Raw genomic sequence first — 18,863 nt, forward strand, 5'->3', positions numbered from 1 at the left:
TAGAGAGACAATTTAAATTAAAAAGATTAGACCTGCCTCCACCGCAGGGGGGCTCGCTCGACCCACCAGCGGACAGGCACCAGTATTGGGAGAGGGAGGCTGGCCGTCAGGGTCCACCGTGGCTCTGGCACAAACTCGGCGACACGGGGGTCACACGGGAAGGAACGGACTGGCCGTGTCGGCTTCGCACTTTTTTGGTTTTAGAAGGGCATGACATGCCTATATCTGTGTCTCCCCCTCCTTTTACTCCTCCACCTCTTTTCTTTTCGCAAGACTATATGTACTTGTCACTTTTCCATGTGTTAGTTGTGTCTTCTGAGCAGTTTGTCAGCTTTTGGATACCCTTGAAGGTGTTTTCTATGTGTTTCTATGTGTTTTTGTTTGCCTGCCATTGGTTTTAACGGTGTTCGAAGGTGTTCGACGAACAGTTCGACAAACAGTTCGGCGAACATACGGGTGTTCGACGAACCGAACCAAACTCGAACACTACGGGGGTGGCTCAACACTAGTGCTTAGCGTAGAGCACAGGATAAATGTAATCCAAAATTTTATGTAAAATGGTCCCAATAAAAGCTTCAACTCAATCCACAAAAAAAGCAAGTCCCTACTCAGTTCCATCCCGGGCACTGTGCTTAAGGCACGCTAGCTCCCTGTCTCATAAAGGGGTCAAGCGCGCCATAGTAAAGTGTCTCCAGATAATGACTGGAGGACTCAGCATTTAAGGCACCTCCTCCAACATGGAGGTGCCTGAGCAACATTGTAAGTTTGTGCTTAAACACTCTTATTAGTTCTCAGGAACCAGTGTGTGTATTTCTATATATGCCTGTCTGTCGATCAACCATGCCCACCTGCCTGTCCATCAGCCGTGCCCACCTGCCTGTCTACCAGCCGTGTCCGCCGGTCTGTCCACCAGCCGTGCCTGCCTGTGCTTGCCAACTCTACCATCCCTGGCCCTGCCTGCCTCCTGTCCCTTGAGGGTCAGCTGCCATAAATCTGAGGTCAGTCCCAGAGTAGAACCTGGTTCTGCCTCCCTCATCTCTCCTCGGATCACGGAGTCGTCAAGCCGCCATACATCTGAGGTTTTACTTGGTGAGGTCCATAGTCATGCCCCTCCAGGCTCTCTTTGGGCCATGGCACAGCGGTTCCACCACCCATCCCGTTAAAGTTTGCTCAGGCCATGGAATCCGCTGGCTCTCAGGCTCCTTACATCTCTGATCTATACCATGAGGTCCCCACCAGAAAACCCAAGAAGACACAATCCTGTCCTATCTGCAGACTGTAAACACCCGCCTGGATGCGCTGTCAAATATATCCGCTTCTGCAGCTACCCAAGCTGCAACAACTATGGTTGTGCATCAGCAGTCTGCCAGTTATGCATCTGATTTTGGTCATCATCTGTCTGCCCCTCCACAATATGGTGGGGACCCTGCCATGGGTTTATTAACCAATGCACACTACACTTTGAGCTCTTGGCTCATCAGTTTGTTTCCGATTGGGCCAAAGTGGCCTTCATTATGTTCCATTTCTCCAGCAAAGTTCTGGAGTGTCTCAGTCCCCTATGGGAGCAAGGGGATCCCCTGGTGTTGAACCTCCAGTCCTCCTTAGAGGCATTCCGTAAGGTGTTTGACGAGCCTGGCCACGTTTCATCTACTGCCTCGTCTTTGCTCAGGTTACGCCAGGGTAGCCTCACAGTGGGCCAGTATGCAGTTAATTTTCGTACCTTGTCGACCAAACTCGCTTAGAATACTGAGGCACTGGTGGCTACATTCTGGGAGGGCCGCTCTGGCTGAACCAAAGATGAGCTGGCCGGTCAGGAAAAACCCACCTCATTGGTCGACCTGATGTCCCTGGTAACCCGGATTGACATTAGGTCCCAGGAGCGAACCAAGGAAATGACCTGCGAAAGAAGATCTGTGCTCCTAGCCCCCTCATTTCAAAGGTCAATCACCCATAAAGCCTCTGCTGCGGTTCCTCTCCTTGAATCTCTGCACATTGACCAGGTGAGGTCGGCTAAGCACTGACAGGAGGTTCGTCACACAGAGGAAACTTGCTTCTCCTGTGACAGTCCCCAACATCTAATTTGATCCTGCCCCAAGTAAGCAGGAAACTCCAGTGCCTAGGGTCTGTTGGAGAGGCTACCTTGGGCAAGAATCACTCCTCTCCATCGCTGATTCCGACAGCATCGGTCTTTTGTGGCAACAATTGTATCATTAAGTCGGCCTACCTGGACTCCAGTTCTGAGGGCAATCTCATCCAGCAGGCCACTGTCAAGCAGTACAAGATCCTGATCCAATGTCTGCAGGATCCATTGGTGGTATCATTAGTGGATGGAAAGCCTCTTGCTAAGAGCATCTAGTTCATTACCAAGCCCATTGAACTTTGGGTAGGGATGCTGTACTCTTAGAAGATTCCCCTCTACATGCTGCCCAGCTTGTCTCACCCTCTGCTTTTGGGTTTGTCATGGCTTCAGAGACACGAGCCTGTCTTGGGCTTAAGATATGGAGAAGTGCTCCATTGGGAGCAGGGATGCCATGAAACCTGTCTGGTCTCCATCCATCCTGCTCGACCTTCGACTTTTCCATCTAACCTCCCTGGCTTGCCGGTACCATATTGCATGTATGCCAACGTCTTTGACAAGAAGGAGGCTGAGACCCTGCCACCTCATAGGCCATATGACTGTCCAATTGATCTCCTTCCAGGTGCATCACCCGCATGAGGTCGAGTTTACCCCCGTCGCAGGCCGAGACCCATAGCCATGTCCGAATATATCAAAGAGAATCTGGCCCGGGGATTTATCCAGAAATCTTCCTACCTGGCTAGAGCAGGATTCTTCTTTGTAAAAAAGAAGGATGTTTCATTGCGACCCTGTATCGACTATAAGGGGCTAAATCAAATAGCAATAAAAAATAAATACCTTCTGCCACTCATCTCAGAGCTGTTCGATCACCTTAAAGGTTCCAGAGTCTTCACAAAACTCGACTTTCGGGAAGCATACAACCTGATCTGTATTCGCCAGGGAGATGGATGGAAAAGTGCCTTTAACACCTGTGATGGCCACTATGAGTATTGTGTTATGCCCTTTGGCTCTGTACCTTTGGTGTACTGTCATCTGGTTGGTTATGGATCATTTCTCCAAGATGGCTCACTTCACCCTGCTCCCCGGTCTTCCATCTGCACCACTGCTTGCAAAGAAGTTTATCCTACATATCTTTCGCCTACATGGTCTACCGCTCCTCATTCTTTCTGATAGAGGAGTCCAGTTTACTTCGCGGTTCTGGAAGGCCACCTGCAAGCTACTAAATGTTTCCTTGGATTTCTCTTTAGCTTACCATCCGCAGTCCAATAGTCAGGTGGAGCAGGTGAATCAGGTCCTGACAAATTTCATCCAGCACTTCATCAATGCCGGAGTGTCCTGCTCTTCCTCCTTCTTTCAGCTCTGATGATGTACAGTGCGCAGATCTCCGGTCACTGTGCTTAGGGCATGCGTGCTCCCCGTGTCTTAAAGGGGCCACGCGCGCCATCCTAAAGTGTCTCCAGCCAATGACTGGAGGACACTTAGTATTTAAGGCACCTCCTCCAAAATGGAGGTGCCTGAGCAACATTGTAAGTTTGTGCTTAAACACTCTTGTTAGTTCTCAGGTCCCAGTGTGCATGTATTTCTATATACGCCTGCCTGTCTATCAGCCGTGCCCACTTGCCTGTCTACCAGCCATGTCTGCCTGCCTGTCCACCAGCCTTGCATGCCTGTGCTTGCCAACTCTACCATCCCTGGCCATGCCACGCCCCTTCAGGCTCTCCTCGGGCTATGGCACAGTGGTTCCACCACCCAGCCCGTTTCAGGTAGAAATAGGGACTTTCACAGTACTGTAGTTTAAGTCATAGTGCTCCATCTTCCAGCCCGCTTCCTGGGAACCAAGTAACAATACGTCTCTTGCTGTACCTTACTCAAAGTGCCCCCTGTCTTGCTGTGCTCGTCTTCCTGACTGGAGCGTTTCAGACCTGACTGACACAAGTGCATTCTCCCCACAGTCCCTTAGGGATCTCTAAAAAGCTCCCGGTTGGGTTTCTCCTAGATTTGCCTGCTTAAAGATGACTTTTTACTCTATTTGATCGTCTTCTCTTCTATTTGTTGTTTCTGCTCTTTTCTTCCCACACCAGTGGCAAAGAACACTTGACCCAAAGGATGTCCTGTCCTCTTGACTTGCCAACACACACCACCTGCTTCTTTCTTCTCTACCCCAACACTGACTGACTTGCAACATGGATGTTCCCCAAAGCTCCCAGAGATTCCTCAGTTTAACTGCCAACCCTCCCCAGGGCTGGCGTAAAACTGGTTAACCATGTATACAACTAACAGGACATCTAGGCAATACCACGGTTTCTAAAAGTTGTATTACAACTGACAATTAGTCTATGCTTTTACTGAATAGTACCTGAATACCTTTTTTAAAGTTTCTAAATGTACTTTCTCTGCACATGCTGAGATCGCAATATGAACAGCCGCTAGAAGTCTGTGATGTGTCATTTCCCCTAGTATTTTAATATACTCTGTATCCGTTTCCATAGACCCAATTGGGAATTTGGACGACCATCTTTTTGTCGGCTAGTGGTACTTTAAAAAAAAAAATAGACTGTTAAAGAGTTAAATGTGCGTGAAATAAGTTAAATGTACTTATGACTGTGACCAAAGTAATTTTTTCTTTCTGTAATGTTGTATTTTACAATTCAATTCATAATGATCTTTTCTTGTAGTAGAAAATGTTTTCTTCCTAAACGTCAAATTAAATACAGTATATCAGGAAAAAAATATCCTAAATTATTCCTTGTCACAGTCATTCAAGCATTTCTTAAATGCAAACCTAATGGCTTAATTTTCTTTGAACATCTTGTTGGCAAATGATGACCTACATGGTGCCAGGAATTTGCCAAAGTAAAATGGTTTGTATTAGAGTAACGTCCTCAGGAACTCCAGATGTTTTATTGCATAGAGTGAAGAAAAAATGGTATGCAGAATACAGCTAAGAATTTATTCTAAAGTTCTAAAGCAGAAAAAATAAATTGGTCCTTGCTTCTTTTTGTCTTTTTTATTCTCTATCCAAAATTTTGTTTAGATGCACTGTAAAATATATCTCTTCTTGCAAAATGAAACAATCCTATTGCACTAAATATAGCAAATATATAAAGAGATAAAAATAATAATAAAAAGATATATAGATTATATATTAACTTGTAGAGAAATAAATGAATGTGTTGTCTCCTCCTTTACTTCCTCCACCTCTGCTCTGCATTCATGGCTTCAAACAATAGAAAATGAGGCAAATTACAGGGAGAAACTCATTGCATGCAATACTTTGATCTGTTTTACAGACCAGAATAATGCATGCAATGAAAGGGAGCTCCAGCACCCATCTGCAGTGGGGACAAACACACAGATTTTCACACAGAGCCTGTCACGTCTGCAATTTGTGATCATCATGACTGGTTCGTTTTTTAACATGACCATCTGAACCCAGCCTTACTCTTATGTTGAGATATTCTGAGAGGAGTGATGAAAGATGAACAACTACATAAATGTCAATTTTTAGACTTACTTACAGAGATGACAATTTATATGTTTAGGAAGCATTGGAGTTGTTTAAAAAACTCGTAGGTTTGACCCAACAAAATTCTAACTAAAGATGAGTGGATCTGACAAAATTCATATTGGAAAAATTGTGCGGATTTTACTTGGGAAATTTGATTTGTAGTGAAGTTATTCTCCACAAATCTAGTGTTCTCTCCAGACACCAGAGCATAACAAACATAAGATATAAAAAGAGAAAAAAAATGTCATGTTCACCTCACTGCTCACTTCTGTGGCCTCTCCTGATGCTCCCTGAACACTGTCTGGGTCTCTGTGCCTCCATTGCGCTAGTCTCTAACCTGTTCACTTTGAACCAGGACTGCTGGCCATGAACAGGCCTGTTACGTCATTGTGCAGTGTCCTCTGGGGACTGCTCGAGACCGGAAGTGACAATATAGAGTAAACACAAAGCCGGGGCTTCCGGCCCCAGGTACAGAAGGTCATTGCTCATTTGCAGTGTTCTCCAGGGCATACTCACAACCAGAAGTCCTAGCTCAGAGTGAACACAAGGCCAGAGATGTGGTGCAACAGAGGCACAGAAAATCAGACAAGGAGCAATGGTGGTGTCCGGAAAGGTAGTCAGTGGTGTATGCTACTTTTTTCTTTGTAACTTTTTGCCGGCCATTTACTGTTTAGCAATGCGGTGTCCGCAGCTGGCATTTTGTGATTTTGCACTAAGAGAATTACAAAAAATCCATATTCTACAGAATTCAGATATTTGTAAAATTTGAGTAGAATTTAATTACACTTGAAGCTTCTCAGGCAATTTACTGCTTTCTTGAGGTCTGCCTGTAAGTCAAGTCTTATTTAGTTTTTTAGCAGATTGAAATCTTTATTCATGATAATGGTGACTATTTATTCAATAAAGATGAACAAAGAATTACATAGCAAAGTTATTTGTTTGAGGGCCAATGTTGGCTGACAGATTTTCGGTGCATTCATTGTTGGATGAAGCCTGTATCAGTTTTCAGTAGACATTAATAATTTGATATCTCGTTTGTGCTTGCGAAATGATCAAGTGCTAAAATTACAGGTCATCTATAAGATGACATTTTCTATGAAACAAAGGAAAAGAAGAGTCTCACTTAATTTTGCCATTAGATTCCAGAGTAAAAATATAAAAGTCTGTTACCTGTCATATTGCAGTAAACTCGCATTGGTCCTTGTGGTCCACTGCCATCTGGATCAATCCAATAGAAGTCTGATGTATTGCCCAGGTGTCTGTATACTTCGCAAGAGAGCTCATACATGGCTGAAACAAAAAAAATAATGTTAAATGAGATGATATAACTATTCTCATGATACTATATAAAATCTAGAAAGAAAAAATAGGACTAAAGTAATTTTTTGGCATTATAAATACAGTACTGGCAATGTAAAAATAAAAGGTTGAATTTTCAAAATGATCATGAATAGATGATAGTTTTTTTTCACACCACACATATAGACAGTTCTACACCTCAGTTAACAATGCATCAGTTAGTAATGCATAATAAGTATTTAATAAATACTTGAATCTCAGATTATGTAGAGAAAATGCCTCATTAAGAAGAAAAAATATGAAACCAGTCAATTTAATTCTACATTTCCATGAGGAATAACAAAGGAATGGTGCAACACAGTTCTGACAAAAGCTTTTTTAAAATTTTCATTTTGGGGAGGGAATAAAAGTGAAAAAACAAATATGGCAGGAGCACTCAGAGGGCCTTGTTATATTTGATTAGAGAAATACAATTAGGTAGTTTAATTATGATTAACAATGGTAACACAGAAATTAGTGAAGTAATCATTGAAGTAAATGGAGTACATTTCAAAAGATGTTAATTTGTGGGATAATTCTTTAGCTTTCAATTAAAAAATTCCACTTGAAATATAAACAGTTAAAAGGAAGCTCAGGTTTGAATCCACTTAAATGATTTAATTATGTTATCTGTAATTTCTAAATTTAATTACTCCTTAATTATAATTAATATAAAATGATTCCCTATCGCTATTTTTATTAAAAAATCTTCATTTCAAGCAGGAACAATATATGGTGATATTAACGCTGCTATTGCCTGCAGATATTGTCAGAAAGGTCTGTCTACTAACCAATCCATTCTGTCATGGACCTGGATCTGAATAAGCTGGAGAATAAGCTAAAGTGAACTGCATATTTCACCAGCATGGTACCATTTCCTTGTGACTTTGTGCATGGTTCTGGTCCTAGGACTTGTGTATACTGTTTCTTGTGTGTTTAACTCTATGAATAGCATTGACAAACACCAGTAGGGAATATGAGTAGGAGCATGTAATAGCTGGTAGCAATTAACAACATACCTGTAGTCATCAAGTCGGGACTAAAGCCATGCAGACTGGTAAAACGCCAATAGTCTAAAAAGAATCTTCGACACAAGGTCAAACAGGTAGAAAATTGGCAACCAATTGCAGTACAGGAAGAGAGATGTGAAAAAACATAAAAATCTAAAAACTTGTCAATATATTATACTCACTTATTGATCACCCATTGCAGCCCTCCTGGCACTGTCCAGGTCACTCACTGATCTCTAAGTTGCTCTTCCTGGAGGTCAGGCATGTGACCAATGCAGCCAATTACTTGCTGCAGCAGTGACCAACATCTCACTCCTAGGACCAGTGTTTAGCTATATAACCTGGAAATGGCCTGGAGCTACAGGAAATCGGTAGACCTCAAGAAAGCAGTAAATTGCCTGAGAAGCTTCAAGTGTAATTAAATTCTATATATATATATATATATATATATATATATATATATATATATATATACATATATAAATGTTTTATGCTGAGCCCTATTTTAGAGCAAAAAGGGGTGATGGACATTCCCTTTAATTATTGCTGTTTCTGGTAAGTTTGCACAATGCGCATGTGTTGCTAGACCTCCTAATGGCTGTACAGAACAAGGAGAACAGAGCAGTGGTGGGAGATGAGACAGAAGGACAATATTGGAGTCCAGTTAGATAAATTGATTACATGCTCACAGTAGTATGGTTGGCCTACATTGCATCCGCATTTTTATTTTGGAGCCTGCTCCCAATTCCATTTACTCTTCTAAAAGTGACAATACTTAAAACAGTACCATATTAAAATTTTGTTTAAACTAAAATCTTAAATGTTGCAGTAACAGTTTGAAAGCTGCATCTAACTAAGCGTTTATGTAAATTGCTATCGTAAAAGGAATCTTTGTCGTTGTTTACCTCATGATTGGACATGTTAAACTATACGCCACAACATTTTTTTTTACTTTAAGTAGCAGAGGTGAACAAATCTTTTAATATTCCAATTTTTTTCAACAAATTTGATTCACAGTGAATCAATTCTCTGTGAGTTGCAAGAACCCCAACTATCCTGAAAATATATTTATGACACTCTGAGATCTTCTGTGTTCAACCTCTTTCTAACTCTTAAAAGTAAACACAGCCTTAGTTGTGTCAAAGTCACATCAACAAATATGGCTATGAGAAGGGGATGGTTACTGTTTTTCACTGCTGTGCTGTCACATGTTGTCTGCAGAATTTGTACACTGTTTATGGCTTACTCTCCTTATCTCTATTCCTAAGCTGCGAGCTGTTTCATCTTCTCACTATCCAGATTCATTCCAAAATGGCTTCTACATTCACTATCTCTGCTTTTATACAGGCACTTGTAGCCATTCCTAATTGACTAAGCCATGACCAAGTTCACATGAGCCTTCTCTAGTTGATGCAATCTTCTGCATTGTGTAAAATGGCAATGATATTTTTGGTGAGTAACACGAAATGAATCACAAATTGTTAAAATTCACTGGGTCCATCGATTTTCCAAAATTTCAACACACACTGACATCCCAATGATATTTAATTGTTGTACTAAGGACCTGTAATAGTTATGTAATGCATGTGGCCATTTTAAGTACGTGACATATTATATGGATGCTACTGTACTGTATAGTGGCCTCCTATCAACCATGATCTAGCACTAACCATATATCTGAGTCTAAACAATACAGAACAGTTATTGAAACTAGTCTGAAGTTTGTTCGCATGTGAGTATAAAAGCAAATTAGTATAAAATAAAAATAGTTTTCTACTTTTAGAATTTAATGATTTTATCTAAAAATGAATTGAATGTAATTGACAATTTTTGGCAATTCATATCATCTGATGACTATAAAGTACGACATTTTCAGCCTTCACCAATCGAACCTACGCAACCCTAATTGTGAGGTTGACAGTATAACTTCACTTTGAAACACTTGTGTACCTAATTACTGTAATAACTGATGAACTAAGAACATTTATTTCCCAAGAGCTCTTTACATATGTCTAGAGAAAAGCAGTGAATGTTTGAATCCTCTTTCTGACACTTAGTAATCTTGTTTATTTCCAAGGTCCCAATGCCAACATAGTATCAGCTATCAAAAGTCTCCTGCTGGGATTGCAGTCTGCACCTGTTAACCTTACAGAGATTACAGCTAGGAACTGTCACTGTCAAATGATGGAAAAATATATATTTGTGTATTTAATTTTTTTTAATAAGTTCTCCTTCTGAAATATGAATATTGTCAATGAATAAAAATTTAATATTTTTGGAATGGTAATACACATTCATTAGAAAAACAATATACTTTCTCTTTAAAAACTATGGTTATACATAAGATATAGTAAAAAAAAACATTTAACAATTGGAAGGTCTTAAAAGTTGATAACTGCAACCTCAGATAAACAACGCATAACACACTACATGTGCCTTTATTTATTAAAAGAAAAATTCTAGACCAAAATGCAGAAGCAGTGTGTGAAAAATAAAATACACTGTTACTGCTTTCAAAGGTGTTAAAATGCTAAGGCCTTATTCACATATCCGTATTTAAACACGTACGTGAAAAAAATGGTACAGTTGTCATCAGTGCTTTGCATCAGTATGTCATCCGTGTGTCCATTTTTACCATCAGTGTTTTTCATGGATGGTTAAAGAAATGAATAAATTGCAAAGCCTTTCCTATACTTTGCAATGTTAAACATGTACAGCACACGGATAGCACATGGATTCCATTCATGTGCTGTTAATGTTTTCCTCAGACTCAAAGACCTGCTTTGGCCCATTTAATTGGTGCTGCCAGAAAAAAACAGACATGTCTCTGTGTGTTTTGCACGGATACATGATCCATGGAAAATACAGACCTGTGAAGAGCACTATAGATTATAATGGGTACGTCTTATGTCCGTGTACACGTATTGTACAACACGTACCTACAATATGGACATCTGAATATGACCCAAGTAGCAGTCAGGTGCTGCTTGTTCAATGCACAATGCACTCACTTAATTATTCAGCAGCAAGTGTGATCACCCCTACTTGCTAGTTTAGTGCATTCAGGTGTATGTCAAAATGTCAAGGATAAAGAAAACGAGTGGAACTGAAATCTACTTGAATTTTACAAAAAGTTGCATTCGCCAAAATACAGATTTTTTTAATTCTCTTTTGAGCAAGCCATAAAAAGGTTAAAAAAAATTGATTTCAGAACCCATTGAAGCGCAGGAAGGTGCAAAACGGCTGTCGTCCACTATGTGTCCAGAAAACTCTCCTGCATCTATGTTTTAACTTTTGTGAAATAAAGGATCTTTCAGGGGACAGTGAGTGGCACCTTTCTTTTTCTTTTCGGCATATTTTGGATTGAAATTAATTTCTGGTGTTGTACCCAAGATCCCGATTGTCTGATAAAAAAACATGTCCATAAGTAACAGGACACTTGGGCTGAGTTGGATAGTTGGTGACTGATTCTTTGTTATTTCCATAATGCCAATTTTGATGTATCTGATCATCTAGTTACTGCTTATCAATCTGGGAAGAATTATAAGGCCATTTCCAAACCATTTGAAGTCCATCATTCTACAGGTAGGAAGAGTATTCACAACTGTTCAAGACAGTGGACAATTTTACCAGGAGTGAACATCCCAGCAAACTCACTTTAAAGTCAGACCGATACAATGCCCAGAGAAATTGCAAAAAACACAAGAGCTACAGCTAGGACACTAAAGGTCACATTAAAGACAGCGCAATTAGAAAAAACTGAACATGTATGGCTTGTTTGGAAGGGTTGCCAGGAGAAATACTCATCTTTCTAAAAAGAATATGGCAGCACAGCTAAAGTTTGCAAGGTTGCATCTGAACAAACCACAAGACTAATGAAGCATTACCTTTTGGACAAACAAGACCAAGTCGGATAAATTAGGCAATAATGCCATGTGCCACATGTGGTGAAAGCCAAACACAGCATATAAGAACACATACCTGATATCAACAGGACTGGTGTGATGTTTATTTGGGCTTGTTGCCAGCCAAAGGACCTGGTAATCTCGCCGCCACTGAGTTGACCATAAACTACCCTATATACCAAAGTATTCTATAGTCAAGTGTGAGGTCTTCTAACCAAAATCTAAAGCTTGGTCAAACCTGGATTATGCAACAGAAGAATGATCCTATGCACAGCAGCAAGTCTACGTAATAAATATAATGAATGTGAAACATAATAGAAACAGGGTATTGCAATGGCCCACTCAAAGTCCACACCTCAACCCAATTAAAATGCTTTGATTTGACTTTATGAAAGGTATGCATAAGTGAAAGCCAATAAATCTGAATTAACTTCATCCCTTCACAACCTTTGACGATCCCAAATGTTATAGTCGGATGGGGGTTCCAGACCTTTGACATATGGGTACATCATGGTGATACAGTGCAGCACAGAAGCTGCACCTGCACAGTCGCCACAAGGAGCTCGGCAGACATGATAGCCGAGCTCCAGCTCTCACAGCCAGGAGCGGTGCCTGCACCGCCCCCGGCTGTATAACCCCCTAAATGCTGTGATCAATATCGCATTTGGTAGGCTAGGAGAGGGGCTCTCTATCCCTTCCAATCGGCACCACCACAACGTCATCGCTATGGCAACCAGAGGTCGTCATGATGACCTCCGGATCAGCCAGTTATGGCAAACCTGTTAGACCATGCTGAGGCTTCTGTCAGTTTAAGGCCACGACCCCATTATCAGTATTTGGTCAGTTTTCGGTCAGTATTTTTTCTCAGGAGTGGGACACAAAACCACGGTAAAAATAATAAATAAAAAATGTGGCGAAAAACTATGCTTTTCATCATACTGCCAATCAAAAAGTGGAATAAAATGCAATAAAAAAGTTAAAAGTAAATAAAAATGGTATAGCTGAAAACGTCATCTTGTCCGGCAAAAAATAAGCCACCACACAGCTTCATCAGCGGAAAAATAAAAAGCTATACAGGTGCATCCTACTAAATTAGAATATCATCAAAAAGTTAATTTATTTCTGTTCTTCAATACAAAAAGTGAAACTCATAAATTATATAGAGTCATTACAAACAGAGTGATCTATTTCAAGTGTTTATTTCTGTTAATGTTGATGATTATGGCTTGCAGCCAATGAAAACACAAAAGTCATTATCTCAGTAAATTAGAATACTTTATTACAGCAGCTTGAAAAATATTTTTAAAATCCGAAATGTTGGCCTACTGAAATGTATGTTCAGTAAATGCACTCAATACTTGGTCGGGGATCCTTTTGCATCAATTACTGCATCAATGCGGCGTGGCATGGAGGCGATCAGCCTGTGGCACTGCTGATGTGTTATGAAAGCCCAGGTTGCTGCCTTCAGCTTGTTGGGTCTGGTGTCTCATCTTCCTCTTGACAATACCCCATAGATTCTGTATGGGGTTAAGGTCAGGCGAGTTTCCTGGCCAATCAAGCACAGTGATACTGTTGTTTTAAAGCAGGCATTGGTACTTTTGGCAGTGTTGACAGGTGCCAAGTCCTGCTGGAGAATGAAATTTCCATCTCCAAAAAGCTTGTTGGTAGAGGGAAGCATTAAGTGCTCTAAAATTTCCTGGTAGACGGCTGCGCTGACTTAGGTCTTGATAAAACACAGTGGACCTATACCAGCAAATGACATGGCTTCCCAAACCATCACTTATTGTGGAAACTTCACTCTAGACCTCAAGCAGCTTGGATTGTGTGCCTCTCCACTCTTCCTCCAGACTCTGAGACCTTGATTTCCAAATGAAATGGAAAATATACTTTCATCTGAAAACAACATCTTGGACCACTGAGCAACAGTCCAGGTCTTTTTCTCCTTGGCCCAGGTAAGATGCTTCTGGCGTTGTCTATTGGTCATGACTGGCTTGACACATGGAATGTGACACTTGTAGCCCATGTCCTGGATACGTCTGTGTGTGGTGGCTCTTGAAGCAATGACTCCAGCAGCAGTCCACTCCTTGTGAATCTCCCCCAAATTTTTGAATGGCCTTGTCTTATCCTTTCAAGGCTACGGTTATCGCGGTTGCTTGTGCACCTTTCTCTAGCACACTTTTTCCTTCCACTCAACTTTCCATTAATATGCTTGGATACAGCACTTTTTGAACAGCCAGGTTCTTTAGCAATGATTTTCTGTGGCTTACTCTCCTTGTGGAGTGTGTCAATGACTGCCTTCTGGACATCTGTCAAGTCAGCAGTCTTCCCCATGATTGTGGAGCCTACTGAAACAGACTAAGGGACTTTTCTAAATGCATCGGAAGCCTCTGCAGGTGTTTTTTGTTAATTATTCTAATTTACTGAGATAATGACTTTTGTGTTTTCATTGACTGTAAGCCATAATCATCAACATTAACAGAAATAAGACTTGAAATAGATCACTCTGTTTGTAATGAATCTATATAATATATGAGTTTCACTTTTTGTATTGAATAACTGAAATAAATGAAGTCTTGGATGATATTCTAATTTAGTGAGAAGCATTTGTAGTAATTAGTGATGAGCGAGTATGGTCTGTTAACCCTTTCGGCGAGCATGCTCGGGTGCTCCCGGAGTATCTTTAGCGTGCTCGGGTGTTTTGTTTTAGTCACTCCGTGCTCATGATTTGCGACTGTTTGACAGCTTTAATACAAGTGAGGAATGCCTAAGAAACAAGCATTCCTCACATGTATTAAAGCTGTCAAACTGTCGCAAATCATGAGCATGGAGTGACTAAAACATAACACCCGAGCACGCTGAAGATACTCGGAAAACACCAGAGCAAGCTCGTAAATCTCGAGTAATGGGCATGCTCGCTCATCACTAGTAGTAATGCAAAAACAGTTATTTTTTTTATAAAATAGTTTTTATTGTGTAAAGGTGGCAAAACACACAAAAATTATATAAATGTGGTATTGCTGTAATCATACTGACACGAAGAATAAAGCTGTCTTATCACTTTTACCACACAGTGAACGGCATAAAAAGAAACAATTCCTGAATTACTGTTTTTTGTTCAATCTGCCTCCCAAAAATCTGAAAAGAAGGCGATCAAAACATGTTATGTGCCCAAAAATGTTACCACAAAAAATGACAACTCGTTCTGAAAAAAACAAGCCCTCACATGACTCTATCAGCAGAAATATAGAAAAATAATAGATCTCAAAATAGGGTGGTGCACAAAGAAAGCGTTTTTTAGTGTGTGATAGCAACCAAACATAAAATCTGATCTAAATCTGGTATTGACATAATTGCACCGATCCGAGGAATAAAGTAATAAAGAAGAATAAAGTAATCTAATCCCTTATACCGCATGAATAATGGCGTAAAAAATAAATAAAACCAATTCTTCACCTGCTGTTGTTTGTTTATTCTGCCTCTCAAAGATCGCAGTAATGCATATCTCACATTTATCCTGCGCTCTGTGCTAAGCGCTTACACCTGGGTTTCGGTGTAAATCTCTGAAACATGTGATTCAGGCAGAACCCCCGGCTGAAGATTCCCTATAATTAAGCAGATGTAGGCACTTTTGAATCTGTCTGGCCTGTTATTTATGTTCTGCAAAAGTAGTGAAACGTAAACAAATACCCTTTAAATATATTTGGTGTCACCGTTACTGTTTTAATATTTTTTGCCTCCTAAAAAGTATAATACAAAGGTTATACATATGAAACAATAGCACAATTGAAAACTACAACATGTCATGTAAGTTGTTGCTTTAAGTTCTACTGACTCAAAATTATAAAACTTTTTTTTGCAATTATTTTATAAGAGTATATTTATTGTACAAAAGTAATAAACATAAATTAAACTACTGTTTTTAATTCTGCCATTGCCATAATCTTACTGACCCATATAATAATGCGTAAGTTGTGAAGCAATAATAAATAAATAAAAATATAATAAATAGTAAATAGCATAAAATATAAAACAAAAAATAAAAGCAAAATTTCAGTTTTATTTTTCATTTTTTTCTCCATAAAAAGTAAAGTTAAATGTATAGTGCCTCAATATGATACCACAGATAACATAACTCATTGCAAAAAAAAATGTACGATGCGACTACTTATAAAATATTTTAAAAAATTGCTCATTGAAGAATACAATAGTGAAACAAAAATGGTTTATCATACAGGCTAAAACTGGCTGTGGTGGCAAAGGGATAAATATAAAATTCTGAAAATACAAAATTATATAGAAAAACCCTAAAAAAAGTAGCCCTGATCTTAATGTTTCAAGAATTCCAATTACATCCCAGTTGTTTCTAAATCTACCACCTAACAAGTCTACTATGCAGTCCTAGCCTATTTATTCGCAAATGATCATTCAGAAGTACAAGAATTATGTAATACAGTTTCCTTCTTGGCTATATATACTGATAGTTCTGAAAATCCATTGTACCTACCCCTGCTGCTAACTAATGAACTTTCAAAGGATTTCAATTATCATGTATGCCCTGCAGGAAGATATTGCAGTTTAAAGCATACAGACAATATGGCATTAATTTAAACTCCCAGACTAATACTTATTGCAAGCAAACATGGGGATTCAAAGAATTGATAGGTGTGCAGAAGCCTAGCCCAGGGGTCGAGTAAAGTGCTATAGAGGGTTATAAAGGAAAGGGAGAAAAGTAATACTCGTGAAAATCCTGGCAGAAAATGAGATAGCACATAATATTTTCATTTGCTTGCTGTCCTATTAAAGAAATAAGTAAAGTATGTTGGCAATTCCTTTCTTAAAGTATTATAGCTTCAGTTCATGAGCCCTAACACCAAGACTTTTCCTGCTCATCTTAGTTTGCATAGAGATTTTGAGTCTGCTGACCCTGGATGTTTCTTATTCCATTGCAATTATCCATTCAGTATTTGATTTATATGGAAAGCACGATAGATTTTTAACTCTGAAATGAGCGCACATTGGTAGTGTATTCAGTTTTTATTAAAGATGTGATTCTCTAACAATAAAAGAAGTGGGCAATGGAAACAACTTTATACCTAAGGAATGTTCTTTAATACTTCCAACCAGTGGTTCAGTGGTTGGACAAGCATGAGTTCCAAGATATGCTCTTCCACCAAGTAGATCCTTAAAGGCTTGTGATGAAAGTCTGAAGCAACTCTCTGTGACTGTAGACTTCTGAATCCTGCCAGCGCGTGGCGTGTAATGTGTGGTGCAAGCGGGCAATCACATGACCACAGATATATGATTTGCATACTTGTGGTCACGTGCCGAAAATGCATACTCATCCTTTCTCAACAGAAGTGCACTGAGAGAGGACAAGCATGTCTAGTTTGAATGTGAGTGAAAGAATACGAATTGCATACTAACAATCAAGTGACTGAGCGCCCGCTCGCATCGGCAATACCGAAGGATCCTTACAGGACTCAGTAGTCTGCACTCAAATATAGAGTGACTTTTGACTTTCATACAAACCCCTTTAAGACACCAGATGCTTGTTTCATGCCTTACATATTTGAAAGAGATTCTTTTAATTGAACAAGATGCTGTCGATAGCTGAATGGGCATCCACCAGTCTGATACCCTTTAGGAATATCCATTACATGTTTCTGCTATTGTGCACATTCTGTTTAAGTGCTTAATATTTATTTACATCATGCATGTAGACAGACACCATGTCTGATTGGCTATAGAAAGAAATGTAAAAGCATTATTTAATCTTCAATGTATCTCTATGTGGCTCAATATACCACTTCTCAGGAATAATGAGAAATGTGGTACCAATATTTGGTTTACAAGTGGTATTGAGCTCGGTTAAAGTTTCTCTTTAAAGTTTCTCTTTGCATTTTTTAAAACTTTCCTGTACACTACGGGTATATTTTATAATTACAGATTGAATAAAGCTGTCAACTAATCACACAGGAGAGTGTCAGATTCAAACAGAAGAAATGGTGTAAGTTGGCCATCTACATTAGTCAAACACCTGCCAAATCTGGCATGATTTATTTTAGTCCTCTCACCCAGCGGCAGATCTTGGGGAGAACACAGATCAATCATCTTGATTTTCAACATGCCCAAACATTGTTTTTGCTGAATGAGCATGTATTGTAATGGTAGATTTGAATGAAATAGCAGCCTCTAAATCTGTATGGCCAGTAATTAAGAATTAAAATGACCAAACATTGTTTATCGATCTTAATTCTATAAATTGATTTACTGTAGACTGTGTGGTTGTATCATTATTTTTACATTTTAAGGGTGAATTGCGCTAATTTCTACAGCAGCCCTTAGAATTTTTAGCACAATTGTTACATTGCTTGGAATTTTGTCAAGGAGGATGAATGGAGGGACATAAAATCCCTGCAGTTACATAGTCCAGGTCCTTAAGCATTCGGTATGTAATTGAGTGGTGTTTTGGAACAGTAAAGTCCAATACTTTTCTAATTACACCATATTACAGCTTTGCTAAACTCTGGAGTTGAATGGTTGTGTTTATGATGTCTTATAGTCCTTTTATCCTTCAGCAATAAATAGTTTGTGTCACATAGAAAGTATAACTAATATTCCAAGAAGATATTACAATGCATAAGATGATACTGCATTTGAGTGATCTGTTTACTATACACAATGTATGTACGCTTTTTATTTTTCTGCAACACTTTACAATAATTTAGTGGGAGAAAAACATCTTCTGCTCTAATTTTTTGTAATCCTCTATAATTACACTGCACAGAAGTGACTGCTTTGTTCTGGCAGATTATGGGAACAGGGAAATCATTTTCACATCTCATTCAGATAATGGATGAGCTGTGAAATGAGTTCCATAGAAGATGGGTACCTTGGAGGTTGCTTCGACTGGCTCTCTCGACTTTTCTAAGGAGCTGTAACATTTCAATAGCACAGCTAAAAGTACACTTTAATTTCTTTTTTGAAAGAAGGGGCCAAGAGGTTATTGAACATTTTTTTAATGC

General features: G+C 39.5%; 1 protein-coding gene across 1 annotated transcript in view; it reads right to left on the reverse strand.

Annotated features, from left to right (window-relative positions):
* The window catches only part of CNTNAP2 (contactin associated protein 2), a 3,253,420-nt gene that overhangs the window by 850,836 nt on the left and 2,383,721 nt on the right, over window positions 1-18,863 (reverse strand). Inside the window, exon 12 of the mRNA XM_073678177.1 lies at window positions 6,756-6,875. Coding sequence (XP_073534278.1) covers window positions 6,756-6,875 — 120 coding nt within the window. The remainder of the gene's footprint in view (window positions 1-6,755; window positions 6,876-18,863) is intronic.

Source organism: Phyllobates terribilis, unplaced genomic scaffold (genome assembly GCF_046119375.1).
Source record: "Phyllobates terribilis strain yellow unplaced genomic scaffold, ASM4611937v1 Scaffold_4__5_contigs__length_816908805, whole genome shotgun sequence".
NCBI classification, from domain to species: Eukaryota; Metazoa; Chordata; class Amphibia; order Anura; family Dendrobatidae; genus Phyllobates; species Phyllobates terribilis.